This window comes from Staurois parvus, unplaced genomic scaffold (genome assembly GCF_062004578.1).
Source record: "Staurois parvus isolate SC_StPar_1 unplaced genomic scaffold, SC_StPar_1.0 ptg000251l, whole genome shotgun sequence".
NCBI classification, from domain to species: Eukaryota; Metazoa; Chordata; class Amphibia; order Anura; family Ranidae; genus Staurois; species Staurois parvus.
The window spans coordinates 3593800-3621700 of NW_028318047.1; the positions used below are offsets into that span (position 1 = coordinate 3593800).

At 38.2% G+C, this 27901-nt stretch overlaps 1 protein-coding gene across 1 annotated transcript in view; it reads left to right on the top strand.

The window, feature by feature from the left end:
- The window catches only part of PPP1R1C (protein phosphatase 1 regulatory inhibitor subunit 1C), an 81858-nt gene extending 56056 nt beyond the window's left edge, over positions 1–25802 (top strand). Inside the window, exons 5-6 of the mRNA XM_089680838.1 lie at positions 8739–8894; positions 25378–25802. Coding sequence (XP_089536964.1) covers positions 8739–8894; positions 25378–25469 — 248 coding nt within the window. The 3' untranslated portion in view covers positions 25470–25802. The remainder of the gene's footprint in view (positions 1–8738; positions 8895–25377) is intronic.
- Positions 25803–27901: the final 2099 nt, after the last annotated feature.

Sequence of the window (27901 nt, forward strand, 5' to 3'; positions counted from 1 at the left end):
TTCTTCTTCTTTTCATTCTTCTTCTTCTTTTCATTCTTCTTCTTCTTTTCATTCTTCTTCTTCTTCTTTTCATTCTTCTTCTTCTTCTTCTTCTTTTCATTCTTCTTTTCATTCTTCTTTTCATTCTTCTTCTTCTTTTCATTCTTCTTCTTCTTCTTTTCATTCTTCTTTTCATTCTTCTCATTCTTCTTTTCATTCTTCTTTTCATTCTTCTTCTCATTCTTCTTTTCATTCTTCTTCTTTTCATTCTTCTTCTTCTTTTCATTCTTCTTTTCATTCATTCTTCTTCTTCTTTTCATTCTTCTTCTTCTTCTTTTCCTTCTTCTTTTTATTCTTCTTCTTCTTTTCATTCTTCTTCTTCTTTTCATTCTTCTTCTTCTTCTTTTCATTCTTATTTTCATTCTTCTTTTCATTCTTCTTCTTCTTCTTCTTTTCATTCTTCTTCTTATTTTCATTCTTCTTTTCATTCTTCTTTTCATTCTTCTTTTCATTCTTCTTCTTCTTCTTCTTTTCATTCTTCTTTTCATTCTTCTTTTCATTCTTCTTCTTCTTCTTTTCATTCTTCTTTTCATTCTTCTTCTTCTTCTTTTCATTCTTCTTCTTCTTCTTTTCATTCTTCTTCTTTTCATTCTTCTTTTCATTCTTCTTCTTCTTTTCATTCTTCTTCTTCTTTTCATTCTTCTTCTTCTTTTCATTCTTCTTTTCATTCTTCTTCTTCTTCTTCTTTTCATTCTTCTTCTTCTTTTCATTCTTCTTTTCATTCTTCTTCTTTTCATTCTTCTTCTTTTCATTCTTCTTCTTCTTCTTTTTATTCTTCTTTTCATTCTTCTTCTTCTTCTTTTCATTCTTCTTCTTCTTCTTTTCATTCTTCTTTTCATTCTTCTTCTTCTTCTTCTTTTCATTCTTCTTTTCATTCTTCTTCTTTTCATTCTTCTCCTTCTTTTCATTCTTCTTCTTCTTCTTTTCATTCTTCTTCTTTTCATTCTTCTTCTTCTTCTTTTCATTCTTCTTCTTCTTTTCATTCTTCTTCTTCTTCTTCTTTTCATTATTTTTCTTCTTTTCATTCTTCTTCTTCTTCTTTTCATTCTTCTTCTTCTTCTTTTCATTCTTCTTTTCATTCTTCTTCTTCTTTTCATTCTTCTTCTTTTCATTCTTCTTTTCATTCTTCTTCTTTTCATTCTTCTTTTCATTCTTCTTCTTCTTCTTTTCATTCTTCTTCTTCTTCTTTTCATTCTTCTTCTTCTTCTTTTCATTCTTCTTCTTCTTCTTCTTTTCATTCTTCTTTTCATTCTTCTTCTTCTTCTTCTTTTCATTCTTCTTCTTCCTCTTCTTTTCATTCTTCTTCTTCTTCTTTTCATTCTTCTTTTCATTCTTCTTCTTCTTTTCATTCTTCTTCTTCCTCTTCTTTTCATTCTTCTTCTTCTTCTTTTCATTCTTCTTTTCATTCTTCTTCTTCTTTTCATTCTTCTTCTTCTTTTCATTCCTCTTCTTCTTCTTCTTTTCATTCTTCTTCTTCTTCTTTTCATTCTTCTTTTCATTCTTCTTCTTTTCATTCTTCTTCTTCTTTTCATTCCTCTTCTTCTTCTTTTCATTCTTCTTCTTCTTCTTTTCATTCTTCTTCTTCTTCTTTTCATTCTTCTTCTTCTTTTCATTCTTCTTTTCATTCCTCTTCTTCTTCTTTTCATTCCTCTTCTTCTTCTTTTCATTCTTCTTCTTCTTTTCATTCTTCTTTTCATTCTTCTTCTTCTTTTCATTCTTCTTCTTCTTCTTCTTCTTTTCTTTCTTCTTCTTCTTTTCATTCTTCTTTTCATTCTTCTTCTTCTTCTTTTCATTCTTCTTTTCATTCTTCTTTTCATTCTTCTTCTTCTTTTAATTCTTCTTTTCATTCTTCTTCTTTTCATTCTTCTTCTTGTTTTCATTCTTCTTCTGCTTTTCATTCTTCTTCTTCTTCTTTTCATTCTTCTTCTTTTCATTCTTCTTCTTTTCATTCTTCTTCTTTTCATTCTTCTTCTTCTTCTTCTTCTTTTCATTCTTCTTTTCATTCTTCTTCTTCTTCTTTTCATTCTTCTTCTTCTTCTTTTCCTTCCTCCTCTTCTTTTCATTCTTCTTCTTCTTCTTGTCATTCTTCTTCTTCTTCTTGTCATTCTTCTTTTCATTCTTCTTTTTATTCTTCTTCTTCTTTTCATTCTTCTTTTCATTCTTCTTCTTCTTCTTTTCATTCTTCTTTTCATTCTTCTTTTCATTCTTCTTTTCATTCTTCTTTTCATTCTTCTTTTCATTCTTCTTCTCATTCTTCTTTTCATTCTTCTTCTTCTTCTTTTCATTCTTCTTCTTCTTCTTTTCATTCTTCTTCTTCTTCTTCGTCGTCGTCGTGCCCCGTGACTGCCCAAATGAGTGAAGGGTGCGGTGATTCTAAGATCGACAGCACTCATCTGCATGTCATACTGACTGACAGTATTATTTCTCTTCCCCAGCAGACTCCAAGGGCATTTAAATTAAAGGTACAGTGTTCTGCACTAATATAAAGGCTCTCTGAAGCCTAGAAACCCTTTAAATAAGTTAAATTCGTGGCGAATAAATTCGCATCGAATCGAATTTCTCCCGCAAATTCGGCGAATCAGCCGAATCGAATTTTTGAATAATTCGGTCATCTCTAGTTACTATATTGCGGGCAGATATAAATAATAAGTGAAACCAAAGCAAATGAATAAATAAATAAATAAATCACAGTCCAGTAATGGTGCTCGCTGATTCCCAGTGCAAAAGTTAGAAATGCACACTAACCAGAAGCTTATTATTAATACGCATGTGTATATGATATCATGGAGATTCCCCTCTCTTTTCTGGTCTGGTAATGGGCAGGAGCTGAAGATAGTAGAGATGAAGCGCCCTCGTGTGGCGAAATGGAGGTCCAGCAGGTCACAGAAATCCTTACAGAAGTGTGTGAAGTGGAAATTTCTGTGACCTGTAAGAATTTCTGTGACACATGCGTATTATTAATACGTTTCTGGTTAGTGCGCATTTCTAACTTTTGCACTGGGAATCAGCGAGCACCATTACTGGACTGTGATTTATTTATTTATTGATTCATTTATTCATTTGCTTTGGTTTCATTTATTATTTATATCTGCCCGCAATATAGTAACATCACACAGCGCTGCATTTTCTTTATACATATATTTCTGGCACTTTTATTTGTTTTCCTTGAGTGTTCAGCTGCTGACCATTGGAGTGCTCACTGTATTTTTTATAATTTCTAAATGAAGTCAGTGGCTACTGAAGGGCTTAGCTGACCTCCCCAAATCCTGACACACCACAGCTCCTATAACCAGCCTGATTTCATCGCTAAGCTGACAATAAACCATTCCTCCTCCACCAACCATAAAGCTCTATATCAGTCTCCATTCTCAGGTCCAGGCACACCCTCAAAAAAAACCTTTTCCAAGTGCAGAATTTCTTTCCAAACCCAACATGTTTCACCGCCTAGCTTGCAGCATCACCAGAGGTATCAACATTATATAAAATAAACTAAAAGTGCTCTGTACAAGTGCTCAAAATGAAAGAAATCAAGATACCGGTAGTTCCTCCACCATGTGACAAACAACCATTTATAGGTTTCCTTTTCCCGTATTAACAAGGACATATATTTGGGTCATAGTGTCATTATGCAATTGCATCATGATGAATATTTACATTTGATACCATTACATCACATCGCACGTTGTGACAACAACACTAGATAGTCAAAGCAAACATAGATTCACCTTATATATTAAGCTAAGTGTACTTTCTCATTTGCCTTAGTTAATCGACCCCATAGACTTGGAGCACATATGCACATCAGGACTTCCAATTTCCCAGGATGCATAATTGTTCTTGCTAACCAATAGAGCAGTGGCACTTGTGAAGCAGGCACCATGTGAAAGAAAATGTAACATTAGGAGAAAAAAAAATAAATATATACTTACCTTACACATTGGGTAGGTGAGGGTGATTTTCATGGGCCTTCCAGAGAGACCCCGGAAAAGCTAAAGACTCCAAAACCCATAAGAAGACAACCCAGCATAGGGCAATGTCTGCTAATTATAATGGTTATTGGAAACTCATTTGCATATTGATGCTAAAAACAGACTTTAGCAGGTCCAAACATTTTGAAAAAGTATTCCTTGAACTGGTAAGGAATGACCACAACGATACTCTTACTACTGACTGACAAATCTATGTACCTTTCAGCTTGTGGAGCTGGTTAAAGGAACAGAAAAAAATATAAACATTATTGCATTTTCAGTATTGATTGCTCAGCAATGACAGAATAATTTTACATAAAAACGTTTTCCACATTGTCACAATTTGATCTACAACACTGTGACCTTGATTCTAAAATGACAGGCTTACATTAAATTGAACGTAATGGCTGTGTGCAAATGATAAAAACACAGAGACAGTGGTAAAAAAAGAGATCTGATTTTGAATTCATGTAATACCCATTAGTGGCATTTGGATACGGATGCCTATTTATGTTGTAGATGGGATACTTCTTTTATTAAAAATTGTTTTAAAATTTTTACCATGACAAAAAAATACAGAAAAAAAAATTTGGTTTTATGTTTTAAACTAGAGTAATGAAACTAGTATATTTTAAGGTGAGACAACATGTAGATTTTTCATCTTTTCCATATGTTGCTATTAATGTAACTGCAATATGGCAATGAGAAGGCTGGGTTGTCTGGATTTTTGTTTTAGTTGTTTACAATTTATTGAGCAGGGCAGGGTCATAGTGGAGTGCTGTTTATGTTTTGAAACAATTTGGTGTAACATTTTAACTTTTGTTGCGCAAGCACTATTTTAAATACTGTTTTGCTTGCTTAACATAAAATAACTGCTTATTTCTGTGAGCATGAGCTTGTATTGCTTTTATATGTTTAATAAGCATGTGCATTAGCTTTTTGATTGCAAAATTGTTGTTCTAACTCAGCAGGGGGCATATCAGACCACTGCAGAGAGACCACTGTTTCTACACATAGAGAAAGGGTTCTTCTCTGCAGTGTGCTGACAGAGGTTGTGGCTGCTTAAAAAAATGATGTTACACATGTTTTTTTATGCACCTGAATTGTACTCGCTGTAGAAAATTAAAACTGTATTGCATATTTGATATATTTTAGGTTCTGTTTTCATGCTAAATATAAAGACAGTGTGCTAGAGTTTTTTTTGAACTCTAAAGCAATCAAGAATACTCTGGGGAAAAAAGTGTGCAATTTGGAAAAAGATGCTACCACCCAGTATAGAGTACACTATATAACAGACATGTAATGTAAAATTCTGTGCTATTTCTCAAACATATAATCAAATGCAATAGAAATCCAACAGACTCAACAGTCATGACATGCATGCTGCTGATTCTGTGTAATTGAATCACTAATTGAAAGGGGCATGTTCAAAATAATAGCAGTGTGGCGTTCTATTAGTGAGGTCATACATTCTTTGAAAAACAGGTGGCAATTATTGCCCTTATTTAAGGAAGGAAGGCAGCAAATGTTGTACATGTTGGTTACAGTGCATTTCTCTCTGAAATTCTGAGGAAAATGGGTCGTTCCAGACATTGTTCAGAAGAACAGCGTACCTCGATTAAAAAGTTGATTGGAGAGGGAAAAACATATAAAGAGGTGCAGAAAATGATAGGCTGCTCAGTTAAAATGATCGCAAATGCTTTAAAATGGCAACCAAAACCTGAAAGACGTGGAAGAAAGCGAAAAACTACCATTCGAATGGATAGAAGAATAGCCAAAATGGCAAGGACTCAGCCAACAATCAGCTCCAGGAAGATCAAAGAAGGTGTAAAGTTACCTGTGAGTACTGTTATAATTAGAAGACGCCTATGTGAAGCCAAGCTATCTGCAAGAAGCCCCCGCAAAGTCCCACTGTTGAAAAAAAGACGTGCTGAAGAGGTTACAATTTGCCAAAGAGCACATTGACTGACCTAAAGAGAAATGGCGCAACATTTTGTGGACTGATGACAGTAAGATTGTTCTTTTTGGGTCTAGTGGCCGGAGACAGTTTGTCAGACGACCCCCAAACACTGAATTCAAGCCACAGTACACTGTGAAGACAAAGAAGCATACTACAGTGTTGGGCCTATTTATCGCATACCAGGGATCATGGATCAGTTTGAATACATCAGAATACTTGAAGAGGTCATGCTGCCACAGTACACTGTGAAGACAGTGAAGCATGGTTGCGCAAGCATCATGATATGGAGATGGTTCTTAAACTACGGTGTTGGGCCTATTTATCACATACCAGGGATCATGGATCAGTTTGAGTACATCAGAATACTTGAAGAGGTCATGCTGCCTTATGCTGAAGAGGAAATGCCCTTGAAATGGGTGTTCCAACAAGACAACGACCCCAAACACACCAGTAAACGTGCAACATCTTGGTTCCAGACCAACAAGATTGACGTTATGGAGTGGCCAGCCCAATCCCCGGTTCTTAATCCAATAGAAAACCTGTGGGGTGACATCAAAAATGCAGTTTCTGAGGCAAAACCAAGAAATAGAGAAGAACTGTGGAATGTAGTCCAATCATCCTGGGCTGGAATACCTGTTCACAGGTGCCAGAAGTTGGTTGACTCCATGCAACACAGATGTACAGCAGTTCTCAGAAACAGTGCTTATACAGCTAAATATTAATTAAGTGATTCAAAGGAAAACAAAATCTTCAAACATTTTTCAGTTTATATAGTGAATGTTTGAGTTTGTAAAGAAGAATACAAACACTGCTATTTTTTTGAACAGTCTAATATTCACTTTTCTTCAATTTTTTTAGAGGAACAACACAAATTTGATATATTTTCTTCATGTTTTGATTTGGAATAGAATGTGTAGTGTTCCCAATGCATTTGTGTGTATGGAAATAAAAGCTATTAGAAGGATTTTGAGCTATTATTTTGAACACAACTGTATATGAGAAGCATTTTTTGGCACTGGATTTACATGAATATTATTGTAATTTTCACGTTTATTTGTTTTATTGAATTTGATAAAATGTTTGTTTGAAGAACAGAGCATTAAGTGCTAAATGTCAGGCTGTTGAACCTGGGAATTGAATCCTTCTTAGCCACCTCCCAACCCACCATTGTAGTTAAATTGCCCATTAGTAGAGTGGTTATTTGGAACTGACATTTTAAATATCCTAATGTTGACCATTGGTGAACATGAACAATGCTTGCAGTTGCAGATCACAGGCAAAATTAAATGCACAAAGCCAATCAGAGTGAATGTGTGCATTGCGATTACTGTGATGGCCAATCACAGCACTCACAAATGTAAATACTGCCTGTGTTTACATTTTTTGACAGCCCTCCCAATGGAGGAAGGAGGACTGCAGCCTCATTGATGGAGAGAAATAGAAAGACAGTAGTACAGGCAAGACCATGAAAGGAAGGGTTCATCCAAGGTGGGAGGTTTTAAAGTGCCATCGACCACCACGTGGGATTGTTTTTATTGGTGTGTGTGTGGGGATTAGGGGTGCCTAAAGTGCTACCAACCACCAATAATGGGGTGGAGGGGTGAATAAAAGTGACACTAACAACCAACAGTTGTGGAATTGTTTTGGGTTTATCAATGAAATCTACATATTGCAATTTCAACACAATTTGATTTCATCCTCCAGGGAACTTTCTTTCATTAATAATGGAAGACTTTGCTTCAGTTTGTGACTTTTAAGACCAAGCACACCTTTGCTACCTCTATACCAACATGTTTATCCTTTTCCAAACATTGTGGCAAAAAAATTAGATCACCTTGGGTTTTTGCTGTCCTTGCACTTTTAGTTGATACTTTATAACAGAAAATAAAGGATTTTCCAATATTTTCGCCTTTTTATAGTAAAGAAAGAAAAACAGTGGTTCATAAATACCACTAAAAGAATTCTCTTCTTGTCTAAAAGTATTATAAAAAATTATTTAAAGTGGAGCTCCACCCAAAAGGGGAAGTTCCGCTTTAATGCATTGTTCCCCATTCCCCGTTAAGGATTGGCACCTTTGGGGAGCGGTTACCCAAATTTGACAGGTACCCGCTCCCACTTCTGCTGCGATCACCTAAGGTGATCAGAAGCAGAAATTGTCCTCCCCCCTCCTATAATCTTCTGGGACACGTGACAGGTGACTACGGGACCATTCACAAAATGCAGCGCTACTTGCACATGCGCAGTGGGCACCCAGCTGTGAAGCCACAAGCTGTTACAGCCAGGTGCCCACACTGAAGATGCCAGTGTCGGGAGAGAAGACGGCAGGTGAAACCAGCCACGGTGAGGACACCACTGGATCATGGGATAGGCAAGTGTCTGTATTTTAAAAGTCAGCAGCTACAGTTTTGTAGCTGCTGACTTTTTTTTAAAAAATCAACTGGAACTCCGCTTTAAGTGCAGTGTATCATGACTAATTGTCACTCAAACTGCCACAGCACTAAAAACTGACAAATGCTCTAGGAAGGACAGGGTATAACATGTTGGTATTGAGAGAGAGAAGTCTCAAAAAATTTTGAACAACCAATCCTATTAAATCTTTCCTTCTCCAGCTATCATTTCTCTGCGGGTTTGATATGCATGGTTGCCATGAGGTCTTCCCTCAGCTCTTCTGCAAATATTTTTTATTATTTATTTATAAAGCACCCCTTAATTTCTTTATTTCTTATTTGCTGTGGTTTACTTTGTTTTTATGTGCTTTGTTGCATGTGCAGGCAGCAATGAGCAGACAAAACCTTTAATTTCTATTGATGATAGACATCAGTCCACCAGCATGCCATATGAGCAAACAGTAACAGAGAATGCCAAGCTGCTTGTGAAACCGAGACGAAAAGATACTCCGTATCATCTTGATTTGCCATTCTTTCCAGGTAGGGCCCCTTGATCAATAGGATGTATGGGGTAGATACAATATTTCATTTTGTTGGACAATTGTGAGTCTTGCTTAGAGGAACATTACTAGTTCTTCTTTAGGTAAAATTATTTTATCTATAAATTTCACACTGTAAGATAAAACCTTTTTTGAATTTTTGTTTTAATCTTTTCATTGAGTAGGGAAAAGTTAGAATCCCCTGTTTCCACACAAAATTAAAGATCTGTTTGTTCTGGTTTTGGTCTCCACAGCTAAAAGTAATGGGAAAATTCCCCAGGGCAGGAATAGAGAAGAAATCTATGAATTGCAACAAATGATTAAGCAGAGACTTTGCTCTCCTTGGGTAGACTTCCTGTTGTGTCTGCAGGACAGGAATTGAAAGGAAATCTCCCCAAAGGGACACAGAAGGCAAAAAAAAACCTGACAAGGGCTTTAATCCTTCTGTAATCTTTAAAAAAAAAAAGATTTGGCTTTAGATATGAATTAATGTTCAGTACGTAATAACCATGTTTAGATACCCTCAAAACAAGCATAGAATAATTAATGAAAGAAACATATACAAAAAAATAATAAATAGTGTCCAGAAAAATATAAGCTAAAAAAAATTATAAAAACAAAAGTCCCATAAATCCAGAAAAGAGATGTCCAAAGTTGAAGTGCAATGTGCACAAGAAAAGTGTCCAGCAGAAATATGAAACCTATATCAACCCCACGGTAGAGCAAACCCAGTCTCCAGACCAGATCCAATGCACCAATGGATAAAGAGAAACCAGCTGCTTACCAGATGTCCATGACCATCACTATCACAGCAAGTGGTCAAAATGCACTTTCAGGGTTAATATGGCTAACCCTCAGTTAATGGATCACCACAACTGAGGAAATATAAATTTGACAGCGAGTAAGAATAACCAAGTGGAAATCATTGTGGGAGTGGACATTTTCTTCTGTTAGGAACGTTCTTGCTTCAACATCAAACTCTTATTTGCTGATTTTCTGCCTAAACCAGAGCTTCAGGTTAGCCAAATATTACTTCACATTTTTCACCCAGCGCTTCACTCAGACTCTTCTTTACCACCTTCAGTTGACAGTGTTTTTTAATGTACTGTACATTTTACCCTTTTGGTTTATTGTGCCAGATTAATTTGTGTCTTTCTGTTTACTGTTATATTTGTTTTCATCACTTAAGTTTGAAAAAACAACTTATTTGAAAAACTCTAAAAAAAATATAGTACAGAAAAATTATAACTTAGAAAATAACACCAATTATTGATACCACAGCCTAAATCAGAGAAAAGAAAATATAATGCCTTTGTTTATAGGGAAGGACATAGGAGCCTTGTAACATGAGTGCTACATAATCTGGAATAATGTGACTTTTGATAAGCTCAATAAAAAATAGACAAAACAAAAACTCAAGGTCTCGGCAGTATTAGAACAGACGATATTTGCAGTGTTCACCAGAACAAAAAACAGAACATATCATGACTCCAAGTTGTTGCTAATAAAAGTAATTTTAATATACCACCAAAATGCCTGTACTAAATACTGTAATAAAAAATTCATACCCCATAACAGGAAGTTCCTGCACAAGAATCTTTATGGCATTGCCATCAGGTATTTTTATTTTTTAAGTGCACCTAAATTCTTCTTGTTTCCCTGGAGCAGTTGCCATGCTGTGCAAAGATGCAGCCATAGTCATGTCACGGTCAGGAGTCAGGCTTCAAAGCCAGTAGCTATAGCAGCAGAAAGATTCACACAGAAACTAGCAGGAAAATGCACAAGCAGGTTCCTCTGGTGGATGATGAGGGCTTACCTGACATCTAAGCACTAACTGGTCTTCACCAGAGTTCTTGATGGTGGAGATGGGTTTCACTGTGTGCTACTGCCAGGTTGTTGTTCTTCGGATCACCTCACCTGGAGGTGAGTAAGCTGGAGAGTCTAGTAGCAGATGTAGAAGATAGGGACCAAGTGGAAGCATAGTCGAGGAACAAGCCAAAGATTGGTAACGAGTGGTTGTAAGTTGGGATCAAGCAGAACTATAGTCAAGGAACAAGACAAAGGTCAGTAATGAGTGGCAGTCTTCAATAAGAATGGCAGGAGGAGGGCAAGGAGCAAGATACTGACCAGAGAAAAGCACAATAATCTTGCAAAAAGGAAGTGCATTGTCATGCCTTAAATAGGAAGTTCATGGGAGGAGCAAAGAGTCCAAGGCTCACCAAAAACAAGATACAAAGTAAGGTTGCCCTGGGGTTCAGGCAGGGAGCTGTCCAGCATCTTATGTGGCACAGCGAGAAGAGCCACACCCAGACACTGCAGAGGTCCCAGGTTCAGATGCATAGCATACTAGCACATTATGACAGACTTATCCCCTAGTCCAGTGGTTGGCAAGCCCCGGCTCTTTACAAGCTTAAATGCGGCTCTTCTGTGTGCCGGGCGCCCGCTCCCCTCCCTCCTCTCCCTCCTCTCGGACGGGCGTGTGCAGGGCGGCCGCCCCCTCACCTCCCCTCCCCTCCCCTCCCTCCTCTCGGACGGGCGTGTGCAGGGCGGCCGCCCCCCCACCTCCCCTCCCCTCCCTCCTCTCGGACGGCCGCCCGCTCCCCTCCCACCTCTCGGGCGGCCGCCCCAAAAGTCAGGACTCTGCAGCTGTCAGGATGTAGGCGGGGCAGCCAGGATGTAGGCGGGGCAGCGTGACAAACTCCTCTCCTCTCACAGTCCGCCCTGAAGACCAGAACGGCGCGGGAAGCACGGCGAGAGGAACGCGCGGAGCAAAGGTAAGTGAATTGACACAGGGGGGACTTACTATATGGGGGATGAATTACTATATGGGGGACTTACTATATGGGGGGGGACTTACTATATGGGGGATGAATTACTGTATGGGGGACTTACTATATGGGGGGGGACTTACTATATGGGGGACTTACTATATGGGGGATGAATTACTATATGGGGGATGAATTACTATATGGGAGATGAATTACTATAGGGGGGATGAATTACTATGGGGGATGAATTACTATATGGGGGATGAATTACTATATGGGGGATGAATTACTATATGGGAGATGAATTACTATATGGGAGATGAATTACTATAGGGGGGATGAATTACTATGGGGGATGAATTACTATATGGGGGATGAATTACTATATGGGGGATGAAATACTATATGGGGGATGAATTACTATGGGGGATGAATTACTATGGGGGGATGAATTACTATGGGGGATGAATTACTATATGGGGGATGAATTACTATGGGGGATGAATTAATATGGGGGATGAATTACTATATGGGGGATGAATTACTATATGGGGGATGAATTACTATATGGGGGATGAATTGCTATATGGGGGATGAATTACTATATGGGGGATGAATTACTATGGGGGATGAATTACTATATGGGAGATGTATTTTCAGTTTTAAAAATGTGGCTCTCAAAATAAATTTCAATCGTGGTTTTGGCGAAATTTGGCTCAGTTGAAAAAAAAGGTTGCCCACCACTGCCCTAGTCTTACCTTCTCTAGTAATACAAGGTCTGAGCATCATCTAGTCACTTCATTGCTGCCGCTCCCATATTCTTCCTGCCCTGGCATCTTCTTTCTTTAGCCATTGGTCAGCTATTGATAATGTTACATTGTTCCAACACCCGGCTTTTATTTCTGGTATCCACCACAATCAGTAGACAATTATAGCAGAAAGAGAAGGAGGTTTTGGTAGTCATGCAAAGTCTCTTCTACCAGAAAAACTATGTACCGATAGCTTTTTTTGTTTTAAAACTATGTCAACGCTTATATGAGATTTTAGCAATTGGATTTACATCTGTTTAAAGTTGCAATAACATCAATGCATTTTTTAGTGCTCTTTGCAGAAACGCAATACAGTCCATTTAACATGGTTTCCAATGGAACATGTTCACATCTAGGCTTTTTTGGTCTGCTGCGTTTTTGGAAAGAGTAAGGGATTTTTTTAAAAGCAAAAAGCAATGTTTTTGCTACAATAGAGTTCAATGGAGAAGCCGCTGAAATGCACAGTAGTGCGTTTTTGCCATGTTTTTGCCACATTTTGCATTTTTCATTTTTATTCTGCCCAGCAACAAAAAAAATTCCACTTTAACAAAAAAAAAGAGCTGAACAAAATGCAAAAAGCGGTAAAAACATATAAAAAAAAGCATGTAGGAGAATGTGAAACAAACTGCAATAAAGCACTGGAGAAAGCATCAAACGCAAAAGGCATATATGTGAGCCAAGCCTTAAGTAAGGAGTTTTCATAATTTGAACAATCTACGTTAAATACAATTTAAGTACACCTAAATAACGTGCATGCACAAAAAACAGTTTACAAAATTAAACGTTACAAAAGAAAAAGTGATCACTTTCAATCCAGAGAGATGTTGTATTAGATTTCTAGTTGGGGGGGGGGGGGAGTGAAAGAGAAGGCTTACAGTATATACAGTATGCTTCAACATAGAGGGCTCTGAATGGGAAGATCAGCTAAAATGAAAGTCATTTGGATGTACTGCAGATTTAAATTGTGTTCAGTTAAAAATGGAAACCAACAGGCTCCACTCCAACTCTACAATTCTTTCCTGTTCACATACTTTTGAATAGATCACCTTTATATTATTTACTCTCTTTTGAAATGCCATGCTACTCCAGCTGTTTCTCACATTTGTAGATACTAGATGGTGGCTGGCCTTGCAGACATAATCTAACCACGGAAAGGTCTTTTAAATGAAGATCTTTATACAAATGTGCATGTTCATATTGGCTGACTATGCATGTTGGCATGATTTGAATATGGAGAGCAATCAAGCATCCCACAGGAAAACTAGGAAAATGCTGCTATGTCTGCAGACATTTTAAAGTCATGTGGTGAAAGAATTAAAAGTTAATGTATGATGATAAGCTGGCACCTAGAGGTTCCTGCATGTGTGTTCATATCCTTTATATAGTGCTTTGGCAACCCCAATCATGTATGATCACATATGCAAATAGTGATTTAAGAAACTTTCCTCCTTTCTTCTTTTTTTCTTTCCATATTCCCTTGTTTGCCCAGTGGCTTAAGGTGTAGGCCAAAAGGTAGGTGTGGGAGTTTGGATAGGGGCAGGACCAAGTATACAGTGCATTCATAAAGTATTCAGATCCCTTTCACTTTTTTAATTTTGTTATGATACAGCCTAATACTACAGTTGTTTAAATTCATTTTTTTCTCATTAATCTACACACATTACTCCACAATCACAAAGTGAAAACAGAATTTTAGAAAGGTATGCAAATGTTTGAAAAAGGAAAAACGGAAATATCACAATGGCATCAGTATTCAGACTCTTTGCAACAACGCTTGAAATTTAGCTCAGGTGCCTCCCATTTGTCTTAATTGTTGCTGAGATGTTTCTACACCTTGATTGGCATTCACCTATGGTAAATTATATTGATTGGACATGATTTGGAAAGACAAAGGCACTCACTTCTCTATAAAAGGCCTCACAACTGACAATGCTTACTTTATCAGAGCAAAAGCTATGTGATGACATGAACTGCATGCAGAGCTCAGAGACAGAATTATTGCAAAGATTAGATCTGGGGAAGGCTACTAAAAAAATTTCTGCTGCACTGCAGGTTCCCAAGAGCACAGTGGCCTCCATAATTCTAAGATGGAGGATGTTTGGCACAACCAGAACTCTTCCAAGAGCTGGTCGCCTAACCAAACTGAGCAATCAGAGGAGAAGGGCCTTAGAGAGGTGACCAGGAACCTGATGAATGAATTCCAGAGATCCTGTGTGGAGATGGGACAAAGTTCCAGAAGAACAACCATCACTGCGGCCCTCCACTGATCTGGGCTTTATGGCAGATTGGCTAGATGAAAGCCCCTCCTCAGTGCAAAACACATAAAAACCCGCTTGGAGTTTGCAAAAAAAAGCACCTGAAGGACTCTCAGACTGTGAGGAACAAGATTCTCTGGCCTAATAAAACCAAGATTGAACTGTTTGGCCTCAATTTGAAATGTTATGTCAGTAGGAAACCAGGCACCACTCATCACGTGCCCAATACCATCCCAGCAGTGAAGCATGGTGGTGGCAGCTTCATACTGTGGGGGTGTTTTTCAGCAGCAGAGACTGGGAAACTGGTCAGGTTTGAGGGAAAGCTGAGTGGAGAAAAATACAGAGATATCCTCAATAAACTGTTGCACAACACTCAGGACCTCAGAATGGGCCGAAGGTTTAGCTTCCAACATGACAACAATCCTAAGCACACAGCCAAGACAACACAGGAGGGGCTTAGGGACAACTCTGTGAATGTCTTAGAGTGGCCCAGCCAGAGCCCTGACTTGAACCCTTTTGAACATCTCTGGGGAGACCTGAAAATGGCTGTCCACTGATGGTCCCCATCCAACCTGACTGTGCTTGAGAGGCTTTTCAAAGAAGAATAAAAGAAAATCCCCCAATCCAGGTGTGCAAAGCTTGTCATGTCATACCCAAAAGGCTGTAATTGCTGCCAAAGGTGCTTCAACAAAGTATTGAAATTTTTTATTTTTGATAGTTTCACAGACACTTCTAGGAACAATTGAGTACTGTCCATGATACTTTTTTTATTTGCACTAACATACAATTTTGAGAACAAGCTTTCGGGTAATGTCCCCTTCTTCAGGTCTAAGCAGTACTGAAACAAAGATTTAGCACAATGTTAGAACAGAAAAAAAAAAACAGAGATAAGACACAGCAAAAGAAAAGTCTGGGGTGGGGGGGGGGGGGAGAGACAACACTAGCAGAGGCAGTCATGCTTGAGCTGATAGTCATAAAACTGTTGGATAATGATTGAGGAATCCCATGTCCAAATTCAGGCCGTTATCTCTTGTGTCAAATAGAATTATCATTCTTAGTTCACAAGTTTTTCTTTCCTGAATGGATTATGATCCAACCCAGGACTTTACAAAGCAATTAAAAGGTCTCATTAAAACACTTCCAGCCCACCTACATTCAGAACTTATAAATGCGATTTTGGATCATCCAGAAATCGGGGACTTCTACATGCTGCCCAAAATCCACAAGCCAGGAAATCCAGGCAGACCCATCATGACAGGTATGAATACACTCACCGAACAAATCTCAGGCTTTGTAGAAAAAATGTTAAAATCGTTAGTCAAGAATACTGCTAGTTTCCTGCAAGACACAACTGACTTTCTGAACAAGATCAACAACATACAGCAATTACCATCTAATACGCTTCTAGTGACTATGGATGTAGTATCCCTGTATAGTAATATCCCTCACAAGGATGGATTAGCTGCATGTCACAGATCCTTATCATCCTCACCAAACCACAAATACAGTGCTGAGGATGTTACACAGCTCATTGAATTCATACTTACACACAACTACTTTGCCTTCAATAAAGTCATCTATCTTCAATGTATGGGCACTGCAATGGGAAGTAAGATGGCACCCCTATATGCCAATTTATTTATGGCTGACCTGGAGGAAAAATTCCTGAACAGCATGGAACAAAAACCATACAGATACTATCTCTATATTGATGATATTTTCATCATATGGACAGAAGGTGAAGAATACCTAAAACAATTTTACTCATTGATCAACACTTTTCATCCTTCAATGAAACTAAAAATGGAATACTCAAACACACACGTCAACTGCCTGGACACCACAGTATACATCAGAGATGATACGCTTCACACCTCAATATACAGGAAACCCACCGACAGATGCAACTACCTCCACAGTTCTAGCTTCCACCCCCAACACACGAAACGTGCCATCATACACAGTCAGGCTATTAGATACCACCGAATATGTTCTGACCCAAGAGAGAGAGATAAAACATCTCGGGACACTAGCAGACGCCTTCCATAAGAAAGGTTACAAGGACAAAACTATTAACACCAGCATAAACAGCCTTGAGAACCCAAAGAGAAAATCTGCTTCAGTACAAGGAGAAAAAAACAAACAACAGTGTACCTAAAGTAACCACATACAACCCAGCACTAGAAGGAATACAAAAAATAATCAAAGATTTACAACCCATCATAACAGAGGATTGAACTCAGAAAGAAATATTCCAGCAACCACCAATACTAGCTTTCAACTCCCCAACCTCAGAAATAAATTAATCAGTAGGAAACTTCCTTCTGATGATGATGTCACAAATAATGGAAGCAACCCTGCAATAAGAAACGCTGCAAACTGTGCAACCGAATCAATCCATCAAAAAGTGTCAGACACTCAAAAGGGATCTTCAATATCTCTGGATTCTACAGCTGCACCTCTGGTAATGTTGTGTACCTTAGCCAGTGCAGAAAATGCAGCAAAGGATCTTATGTTGGTGAAACAGGACAGAAGTTGCAAACAAGGATGAATTTGCACACACCTACCATCAAGGAATATAAAGAAGATGACCTTTGCACACCTGTGGGACACCATTTCGCACAACCGGACCACACTTTGGGAGACCTCAATGTTTTAGTTCTTAAAGGAAATTTCAAATCCATTCAGGAAAGAAAAACTTTTGAACTAAGAATGATAATTCTATTTGACACAAGAGATAACGGCCTGAATTTGGACATGGGATTCCTCAATCATTATCCAACAGTTTAATGACTATCAGCTCAAGCATGACTCCCTCTGCTAGTGTTGTCTCTCACCCCCCAGACTTTTCTTTTGCTGTGTCTTATCTCTTTTTTTTTTTTCCCATCTCTTCTAACATTCTGCTAAATCTTTGTTTCAGTACTGCTTAGACCTGAAGAAGGGGACATTCCCCGAAAGCTTGTCCTCAAAATTGTATGTTAGTGCAAATAAAAAAAGTATCACGGACAGTACTCAATTGTTCCTGTCGCAAATGCACTAATACGGCTACAATCACCTCACACAGACACTTCTAAAATTCCGTTTTCACTTTCTCATTATGGGATACTGAGCGCAGATTAATGAGAACAAAAAATAATGTAAACAATCAGGCTGCAACATAACAAAATTGAAAAGAGTAAAGGGAGTCTGAATACTTCATGAATGCACTGTACTTTTAGTTCTTGATGTTCCTATTTACACTTCACTTTCTCAAATCTTTGTAGGCATATATGTAGGAACATCTAGAAATTTGCTTATCAAGACTGATATGCTTATTGATTACAGTGATTGAGAGATGCTAGAGGCGGTTAAGGAAAAGTTATTGAAGACCTTGTTGTGTTAAACTTAGTCTTTTCAAAATGTTACAATTCTCTGTGAAACACCAACCACATAGCATCTACCAGGTCAATCAGGTGTACAAACAAGCCTGAACTTTTTTTCCAACATCTACACAGTGAACATTTGTTACAAAAAAGCATGCTTTTAGTATAGATGAGTGAATCAGGTCATAGACAAAATAATTTTCTTTCCTGCCACCATGGTTTTTAGTTTTCATTTTTGCGGGAATGAGGAAATTACACAATAGGGGAAAGACACTTCACACCTAGACATGATAGGCAAACACAGGTACACATCATAACAGTAAACAGATAACACCTTAATAAACAGATTACACATAACAACAGGAGACCCCAGCATCAGATTGTTTTGAGCCGATTATAATTTTCTGCTTTGAGTCTCTGAGTCTAGGAGGGTTGAAGCAGTCAATTCTTGTTTGGGCTGTTCAATCTATACCACAACAAAACACAGAGGCCCCAAATCTGTATTTGGGTCCTCCATTTCTCAGAGGCTGCGTGTTTTGGAGAGACATGGCCTTGAATCCAAAGTAAAACTACTCCAAAGGTCTCCCAGACACACACTTCTCAAAGAATAGAGCCCCCTCAAATGCCAGGGCCCATAGAGGCTAGCCTGCAGTCCCCTCCAAAAGCCCCTGTCCCAGTTGGGTCTATTACAAAAGTGTTTTTGGACCTTGCTCCAATAGTAATGACACGCTCACCTGAAAAATTAATTTGAGATCAGAGTGAAAATTCCCTGTTTTTTTTAAATCAGATTTTATGTATTGAAAAATATTTTTTTCATGGTATTTTAACAAACATAGTATGAATATAACAACATCTAAGCATTACAATATACAACACACATCAGTTAGCTGAGTGATGTACACACAGTAAGAATCATGTACTGTACATAAACAAACGGTAGAAAGAAAGAAAGAAAGAAAAAAGCTCTGTAGGTGTATCTGCAGCATAACAACACTTTTAGGATGCTTACATAAAACTTCTGTTATGACCCATTTTGACCCAAATAATAGTATGGAATCTCCTGTATATGATGATATATATTATAGTAATCCATGAATTAGCCCTCAACATCCCTCTTTCATAGATTATTTTGTCATACAATACTAATTTATTAAGTTCTTTAAACCAATCTGCTGCTGAAGGGAGTATATTAGAGACCCACTACATCGCAATTATCCTATGGGCTGCAAACAATTACCTCGTAACAGCCAATGAAGTATCTGGGTCTAAGCCAAAAGCTTAAGGCACACATGAGCAGGGAGTTTTCAATCTTGGTACCAAAGATATTATTTATTTTGACAATTATTGAGTCTCAGTTTATTACTAACTTTGGGCACTTCCATAGGAGATGCACCAAATCCCCTGGAGCAGCCCCACATTTATGGTAGTGGTGATTCAGTTTATCCTATTTTAAAAGAAAAACAGGGGTTCTGTATGCCCTGTAAAGAATAAAACACAGTGTCAGTCTATGCGAAAAGGACAAAGAGACTGCAAAGACCAAAAATGGTTCCCAGATCTTCCTCTCTATTTTCTTTACAATGTATTGAATGGCCCCAAATTATTTATACAGCATATAAATAGAGGATAGAAATTATACTTTTAGTATCCTCTGACTCAATCAACTGATCCAGAATTCATGTATCATTGAAAATCATAGCATGAGTATCAAATTGAGCTTTGTACTGCGTGCTGAACTAAAGATATTGGAATAAAAAGTTTCTGCCCAACTTATATTCATCTTGTAGTTGCTGAGATGATTTAAGATAGTTGAACAGTGCCATTACCTACTGACTTTCATTTTTGAAAGAACCGAAGTTCAAAACGGATGTAAACAGATAATCATCAGTTTACATCTGCTAGTCCATTGAAATACATGGGTGTCTGTTTTTCATCCGTAAACGGACAGATGAAAAACGGTCATACAGAGCACCTGTGTGAAAGGGGCCTTAGGCTGGGGCGGAAAGAACTAGATAATACTAGACTTCCAACCAGGAAATGAAATGGCCAATACCTGACTTGATGCAGATCCTAATGCACACTGTGAAAAACTCACAGCATGCTGTGAAATCAGCATAAGACATTTAAGTGCAGAAGGGGAGCCTGTACAACTTTGCAAGACAAAAGGTAAGCCTGGAGTTTAGCTTTAATCAAACAGGATAATAAAGCAAAATTAAGAAATCTGATAAATGTTTACATATAGAAATAAGTCTAAACTTATAAAAAGTATTCTAGAGTGATTATAATAAGAGTAGGAAATAATTAGGGCACTATGTGTGGGCATAGAGAAGGCTTTTAGGGATTTTTATATAACTCTATATAGGCCTTTATATAATAATAAGTATAGGTTTTGGTCACAATGTGAGTTTTATAGACTGGAGCCTGAGCAAATAGTGTTGCTTAATGCATAGAAAAATACAGGAAATAATAGATCAACACTTCAAAAAACATTGGATCTGGGTGTGTATGGTTCGGAATTTCATAGCATAATTAGGGAAGAGATTATGTTGACTTAAACTGACATGGGTGGTGCCTACTTTGCTGAAGGGAAACCGCACCCAGAGAGTTCATGACAGCTAATATGAGATTCATTTCAACAACCAGTAAGGATCCAGAGGAGACATTTTTCTGCCGCTCTATCTCATGGTAAATGTGGATTTGACAGTTAGCCCTGACTTTGACATTGCGCTACTTCACACAACTGGGAAGGTGGGAGGTGGGGAAGGGGTATGTTTGCACGTTTTTGTACTGGAGACATTTTCAATAAAAACACAACTGGTTTTAAAAAAAAAAAAGTTGATTTGAAGAATATAAGAGCAGTGGTCAAACGGGTTTATAAGCGTTGTTCACCACTCAGGAATATGACTGTTGTTATTGGTAATTTATTACTATGGGCATCAAAGTGGAGACAATGAGGAAAAGGAAGCAGAGCACCCTACAGCACTGGTCTAATGGGAATATATATTTGAAATGTTAGAAAGATTTGGGTTTAAAGAATTTTTTTTGTATCAGGCTTCCAATTCTTAGATGATAATAAATGGTTTGTTGCTGAACCAGTGCAAATATTGAGTGGGGTAGGGCAAGGATGCCCTCTCGCCACTGATTTTTGAACTAGTGATTGAGCCTCTGACCTGTAGGTTTAGAAAGATCTACTTGTTTCAACAGTTGATGTATAAGTCTCAGATGTTTAGTTGCTGATCATCTATTGCTGTATATCTCAGAGCCAAGCACTTACCTAACCAAAATATTAGAATTGATGAAGATTTCCAGCTTTGATAAATTCAGAAAAGTCCCGAGTATGAGTCTGAGTTAAAGAAAACGTTGGGTACACTCCACCTGGTAGGGAATCCCCAAATTGATTCCATTATTTGCAGGAGATATCAATAAGATTAATAAGCTGAACTACTTACCCACTATTAATTGGATTTTTCAGCTGGTAAAACAGTGGGAAGGGCTAACCCTGAGCAGAAGAATGAGCTTAATAAAAGCACATTTTTTAAAAAAAAAACTGATGTATTTGATGCAGTCTCTTCCATTTGGGATTTTTGGAGAGAATTTGTAGAGGCTAAACCAGCAATGGGCAAACTACAGCCCGCAGGCCGTATACGGCCTGGCGGACCTTTTAATCCGGCCCGCGGAGCTAGGCTCCTCTCACAGTCCGCCCTGAAGACCGGTGCAGCATGAAAATCTGTCTCCTGTGAGGATCTGTCCCCCTCGACGTATCTGCGCATGTGCCGGAGATCGGCTGCTAATGCCTGAAACTGGCACATGCGCAGATACGTCGAGGGGGACAGATCCTCATAGGAGACAGATTTTCATGCTACACCAGAACAAAGCGGGAACATGGCGAGAGGAACGCAAAGGTAAGTGAATTGACACAGGGGGGACTTGGGGACTTAATATGGGGGATGAATTAATATGGGGGATGAATTACTATAGGGGGGATGAATTACTATGGGGGATGAATTACTATGGGGGATGAATTACTATATGGGGGATGAATTACTATGGGGGATGAATTACTATATGGGGGATGAATTACTATATGGGGGATGAATTACTATATGGGGGATGAATTACTATAGGGGGGATGAATTACTATATGGGGGATGAATTACTATGGGGGATGAATTACTATATGGGGGATGAATTACTATATGGGGGATGAATTACTATATGGGGGATGAATTACTATGGGGGATGAATTACTATATGGGGGATGAATTACTATATAGGGGATGAATTACTATATAGGGGATGAATTACTATGGGGGATGAATTACTATATGGGGGATGAATTACTATATGGGGGATGAATTACTATAGGGGGGATGAATTACTATGGGGGATGAATTACTATATGGGGGATGAATTACTATATGGGGGACGCATTACTATATGGGGGATGAATTACTATGGGGGATGAATTACTATGGGGGATGAATTACTATATGGGGGATTAATTACTATAGGGGGGATGAATTACTATAGGGGGGATGAATTACTATATGGGGGATTAATTACTATGCTTACTATGGGGGAATATTACTATACTTACTATGGATGACACATACACATCATTCATCTACTCTTGGTCTGGCCCCCGGGTCCAATATATGAACCCATTGCGGCCCTCAAGTCAAAAAGTTTGCCCACCCCTGGGCTAAACAGAAAGATCATATCCTTTTCATGGAAAGGGGGAAAAAAATCAAAAGTAACTCCACTTTCGTGAGAAAAAATATTGCAAGTAAAAAAAAACATATAGCGTATACAATTGTGACACTAGTCATATTGTATTATAACTTTATTAAAAACTGGATTTCTTTTTCAATCTGCAGCGTTGTAATTTTCCTGGAGGTGCTCTGTACACAGATGGTGTACGTAATGCCCCCCAGAAATGTTATGTCAATGTGATTGGCTCACTGATTTCCCCAGAAGTCTGCACTAACATAAAAATCAGATTTTGGGCATCCTCACTTCCTCTGCAACAAACATTTCAGTTTTGGTGCGAGACTCCCAAAGGGTTAATCATGTCTACAGGAATGCAGCCTAACCTTTCCTAATTAGAACCCAGCAAGTGCAGCAGCTTATCAGTAATGAAAAGTCACTCCCATTCACATTTAGTTTGCACATGGACACAGACAAACAGCCCTTTTTTCAGAATAACAAAAATGTAGGAATTTCAAGAAAGTTTGTTAAAATCTTTGCAATGCACATTGATCACCCAGAAGGGAATGTTTCTCAATGAAAGTGGAGTTACTCTTTAAATTATTAATGCAATACTGCACTCAAAGAGGATGGGATTGGGACTTCCAAATATTGACTGACACAAGATCTTCTCTCTAGTAAGAATAGCCTTTGCATAGTTGTTGGAGAATTAATTGTTTAGACCTGGCATTAGAACAGTCAATGGAAGAGAATGTCTCTTTGACTTGCTTAATACATGAAAAGAAAAACAAACTCCTCAGTAATACAATCCCCCCCGATTTTGTAGAAACAGCAAAAGCCTTGAAGAATTTCTGTCAATATCATGATGATAAAGTGGAGTCCTCATTTTATCTGTCAATTAAGGGTAATTGTAGACTTGAGTCAGGGTTATTTTATAAAATATATCATGAATGGGTGCAAAAAGCTGGAAAGGTTTATGAACAAGGAAAGTGAAAATGGGCATTTTGTGAGTTTAAAGCAAATGTCAAGTTTGACAGATAGCTTTTTATTTTGATATAGACAAATCCTGGACTACAATGGGAAGATTGAATAGGAATGTCTTGATATTCAGGGGAATAAGCCTTGTCTTGGAAGATTTCCCAACTAAAGGAGAACAGGGATTTAGATTACCTTTAAAGTGTTTTACTGAAACAATAGCAAAGGCTAATGAGTACAAAATTTTAGATCTATGCAAGAAAAAATTGAGTACTAGCTTTCCTTACTTAAAAAAACTTGGGGGGGGGGCAGTATAGAAGAAGGTTACAGAAAGCTGTGCATGCACATCATATGTAGCAATCTCATGAAGGTTTACGTAAAATTAATGAATGCAATATATGTGTCCATTGAGAAACACTCAAAGTGGAAAGAGGATGAGAAAAAATTAAATAAATTAGATATAATAGGAGCATGGGTCAGGGGTTTGGTAAAGAGACATAAGAGTTGATTTCCTAAAGCTGGAATGTACAAAATCTAGTGCAGCTTTGCATGGCAGTCAATTCGCTTCTAATTACAGTTTGTTCAATTAAGCTATGACAATACAACCTAAAGTTGATTGGTTTCTATGCAGAGCTGCACCAGATTTTGCACCCTCCATTTATAGTAAATCTACCCCATAGAGTATAATGATACTATTAGAGGAAATAGGGTTTTTTTTCTTTTTTTTGTTAACCCTTTTCACACAAAATGGATGACAAGTTGATAATCCCAATTATTTTAGTTCCTCTTAAGGAATTGCTCAATTATTGAGCATTATTCTTCATGTTAGTTCTATTAGGCATCATATGTCAAGGTTTTTAATTATGGAACTGTATGCAGTCAAAGGAAATAGAATGCAGAGTAAATACTGGAGTATATATAGATAAATTCCCAGTGCTGCAGTTTATAATATTGAGGTTGTTTGCTTTCTCTCTTTTTTTCTTGTGTAGTAATAAAAAGCAAATAGGATGCTTCTGTATACCAAAAGTTGCCCCCAGGGGCGGACTGACAACTCATGGGGCTCCGGGGCACTAGGGGATCATGGGGCCCCTGTGTCCTTGCCCAAACTCAAAAAAGCCTATGAAAAAGGTACCAGGGGCATCTTATAGGGCCCCCTACTGACCCCAGGCCCTTGGGCAGTGCCAGAGTTTCCAAATGGTCTGTCCGCCCCTGGCTGCCCCTTGCCTTGCGGTCCCCTCATTCTTTCTTGGCAGCTTAATTTGAGTGTTGACAGTTTGATAGTTTGATTTCCCCCACATGTGAGCTAGTAAAATGTGTTTCTCCTCTTTAAAAGCCAGACTGCCTCATATTCACTGTCATCCTATGCTTATTAACCAGTTCACATTCCTTTCTCCGTATCCCCTTGACCTCACTTCTTTATGAGTGCCCTAGTTGTGCATTTCATTGGCAGTCAGTGGACTCAAGTGGGATGTAGGAAGTAAAATAAACGTATCCTTAAATAACAGGATACTGACTTTATTGTACACTTTACAGTTATTTTATGCAGGACACACTCCTAAGTCCACCTAGAAAGTCTAACTACTAATTTAGTTTGCCGATATCTCTATACAGGGGTTACACAGATGAACAAACAGAAGGATTCTGCTTTTCGTGAGGAAGATGAAGAAAATAATGAGGGTGAAGATGAAGAGTGTGACCATTGAATACTTGGCCATTTTTTGTATTGAAGTATAAGAACTAAAAAATGCTGATCATTTTGTCACCTTACTGAATTCCAGGAGACATTTTATCTCTCAGCTATGTGTGGTGTTTTTTAAGCAGGATCTCTTCAAAGAACTTCAGAACTTCAACGCACATCATCATTATAATCTGATACAGAATGAGAAATATTGTCCCATCATTCATATTTCCAAGCATTACTGGATTAATTGTACTCTTCTTGTTGCTAACTTGCTAAATGGTGTTGAGAAGACAATCATGTAAATAGTGCAAATATTAAAACTGCTATATAAATAAACATTTAGAGTAAATTCTAACTGATTGAAAACTACTAGTTATTTTAATGCAATAACTTCTACGTTTACATCATTAGTCATGTGTGGAGGCCTAATCGTGTCCTCATTTTACTGTGGCCATAACTCCCGTTACAACACTCAATACCTATGACACCACATTTTTCTACCCTATGGGTGGCTGAGACTCTGAGGATATATTGCAGTACATGCACCTGTAATTTAGAATAAATATTCTGATGTATTTTTTAGCTATTTGAATAACCATTCCTGAAAAAGAAAAACTGGTATACTTCTAACCAGGGCAAGGTCATCCAGCTCCCATGGCAAAGATGCCAATCTCCGTCCCCCATTTATGATGTGCAAGCTTTGGGGATTCTAGGCCCAGCAGTCGCTTGTTAAAATCACTGCCAATGTCACTACTCCTTTCAGCCATGTAACAGAAAGAAGGCACCCCCATCCCTACAGTAAACTATTGTGCCTAGGGTAGCTGCCCCTCCTGCCCACCCCATTTCCCAGCCCTGCTTCTAAGCCAGTCCTACAAAATACATTAGTCAACAAAATGTATCACCTACATTTGAGCTTTTCTGTTACTATCCATGGCTAACACAGTGCCATGTTTTACTTATAGAAGAAGTCATACTATAGAAATGTCTATGTTATCCTCTCTCCCAGGGGGCAAAGTTCATGTTGTTCTTTTACCTGTTTGCTAGATGCAGGGGATCCTGAGCTAGCGTGGTTGACAGCGCCCCTCCTTCCCCTCACATCCTGCTCTGTAGGGCTGAATAGTTAATTTGTTGTGATTAACAGCGCTGGTTTTCGGAATGCACCTGAGATCAGTGCCATCAATAATCATGTAGAGGGAACGGGCATGTCAGTACAACTTATGTTTTATGCACCTATGGCTGGTTCCTGACTGTCACAATGCCAAACAAATACAATGATACATCAGGTGACTAAGCAGCAACTGGCTTTGCTTCTGTAAAAAAAAAAAAGAAAGAAACAGCAGTGTGTAGCCATAGATGGTCTCACCAAACACCTGAGGCCCATAAGACCCCCATATGGAGGTTCAGGTTACCAGGCATGTGTACCCTGGGAAACCTTTTCACCGCAAACAGATGGACTCTCCTCCACTAGGCCACCACCCATCTGTAACCAGAACTGGTTGCAATATCTACACTTTCCAGGTATTGGCTTTATTGTAAATTTTTTTATGACCAGTCCAGAACTTATAGCAGCAGTCCACACTGTGACCTTAAAGATGCGTGTAGATTCTCACCAATCAGAAATTGGTTTATTTGGTGTTTGAGAGTATTTTTCTGGCAGAAAAAAAAGCTAAATGCTTGTAAGCACTACTAAACGCTAGTACAAAAACACTCTTTTCTGCCAAGAGCACTGGCATTTGTTTTACACCAGTGTGCATAGTGCCCTCAAGTTTCACATAATCCACCCCAGAGTGTGGTGTTACAGGAAGAATGCCTCAGAAATCACAAGAGTGTGTACTTCCTACATTGTTGTGATTCTCTTTTCTCATCTGAGAGTCCAACTAAGCTCCAGCTTTCCTCCAAAGGGGGAGAGCATAAGTGAACACTTTTGGGTTCATTTACTAAAGGCTAATAAACTGTTCACTTTGCAAGGGAATTTGCATCAAAGCTTAGTGAAGGAGGTGAAGTGCTGCTGACTTTCCTTATACACCATTGGGTATTCTTTGTAAATTGAAATTTTATCACATTCACTAAGCAAATTTCCCTTGCAAAGTGAACAGCCAATTTGCCTTCAATAAATCAATTCCTTTGTACCCTATACTCTTTTTCTCCTTATGGACTCTCGCACTCTTCTCCTTTAAATATACCACTCCTACCTCAGTGAGTGACAGGGACCATACTTTTAAAACAAAAAGTCCTACGTAACAGGGGCTCCAATTTGCTACAAATACAGTAAAGTTATACATGAATAAACAGATCTTCAGTTATGCTTTTTATTGCTAATTAGCCTTCTTTCAAACAATGTGAAGACACTATAAAATGCCAAATGAGTCTATAAAATGCAACATAGATGACAACTGCTTAGCACTGTGAATTTGTGTTAACAGATCAGCTCCCACCACAGGCCCTTTGCATGGA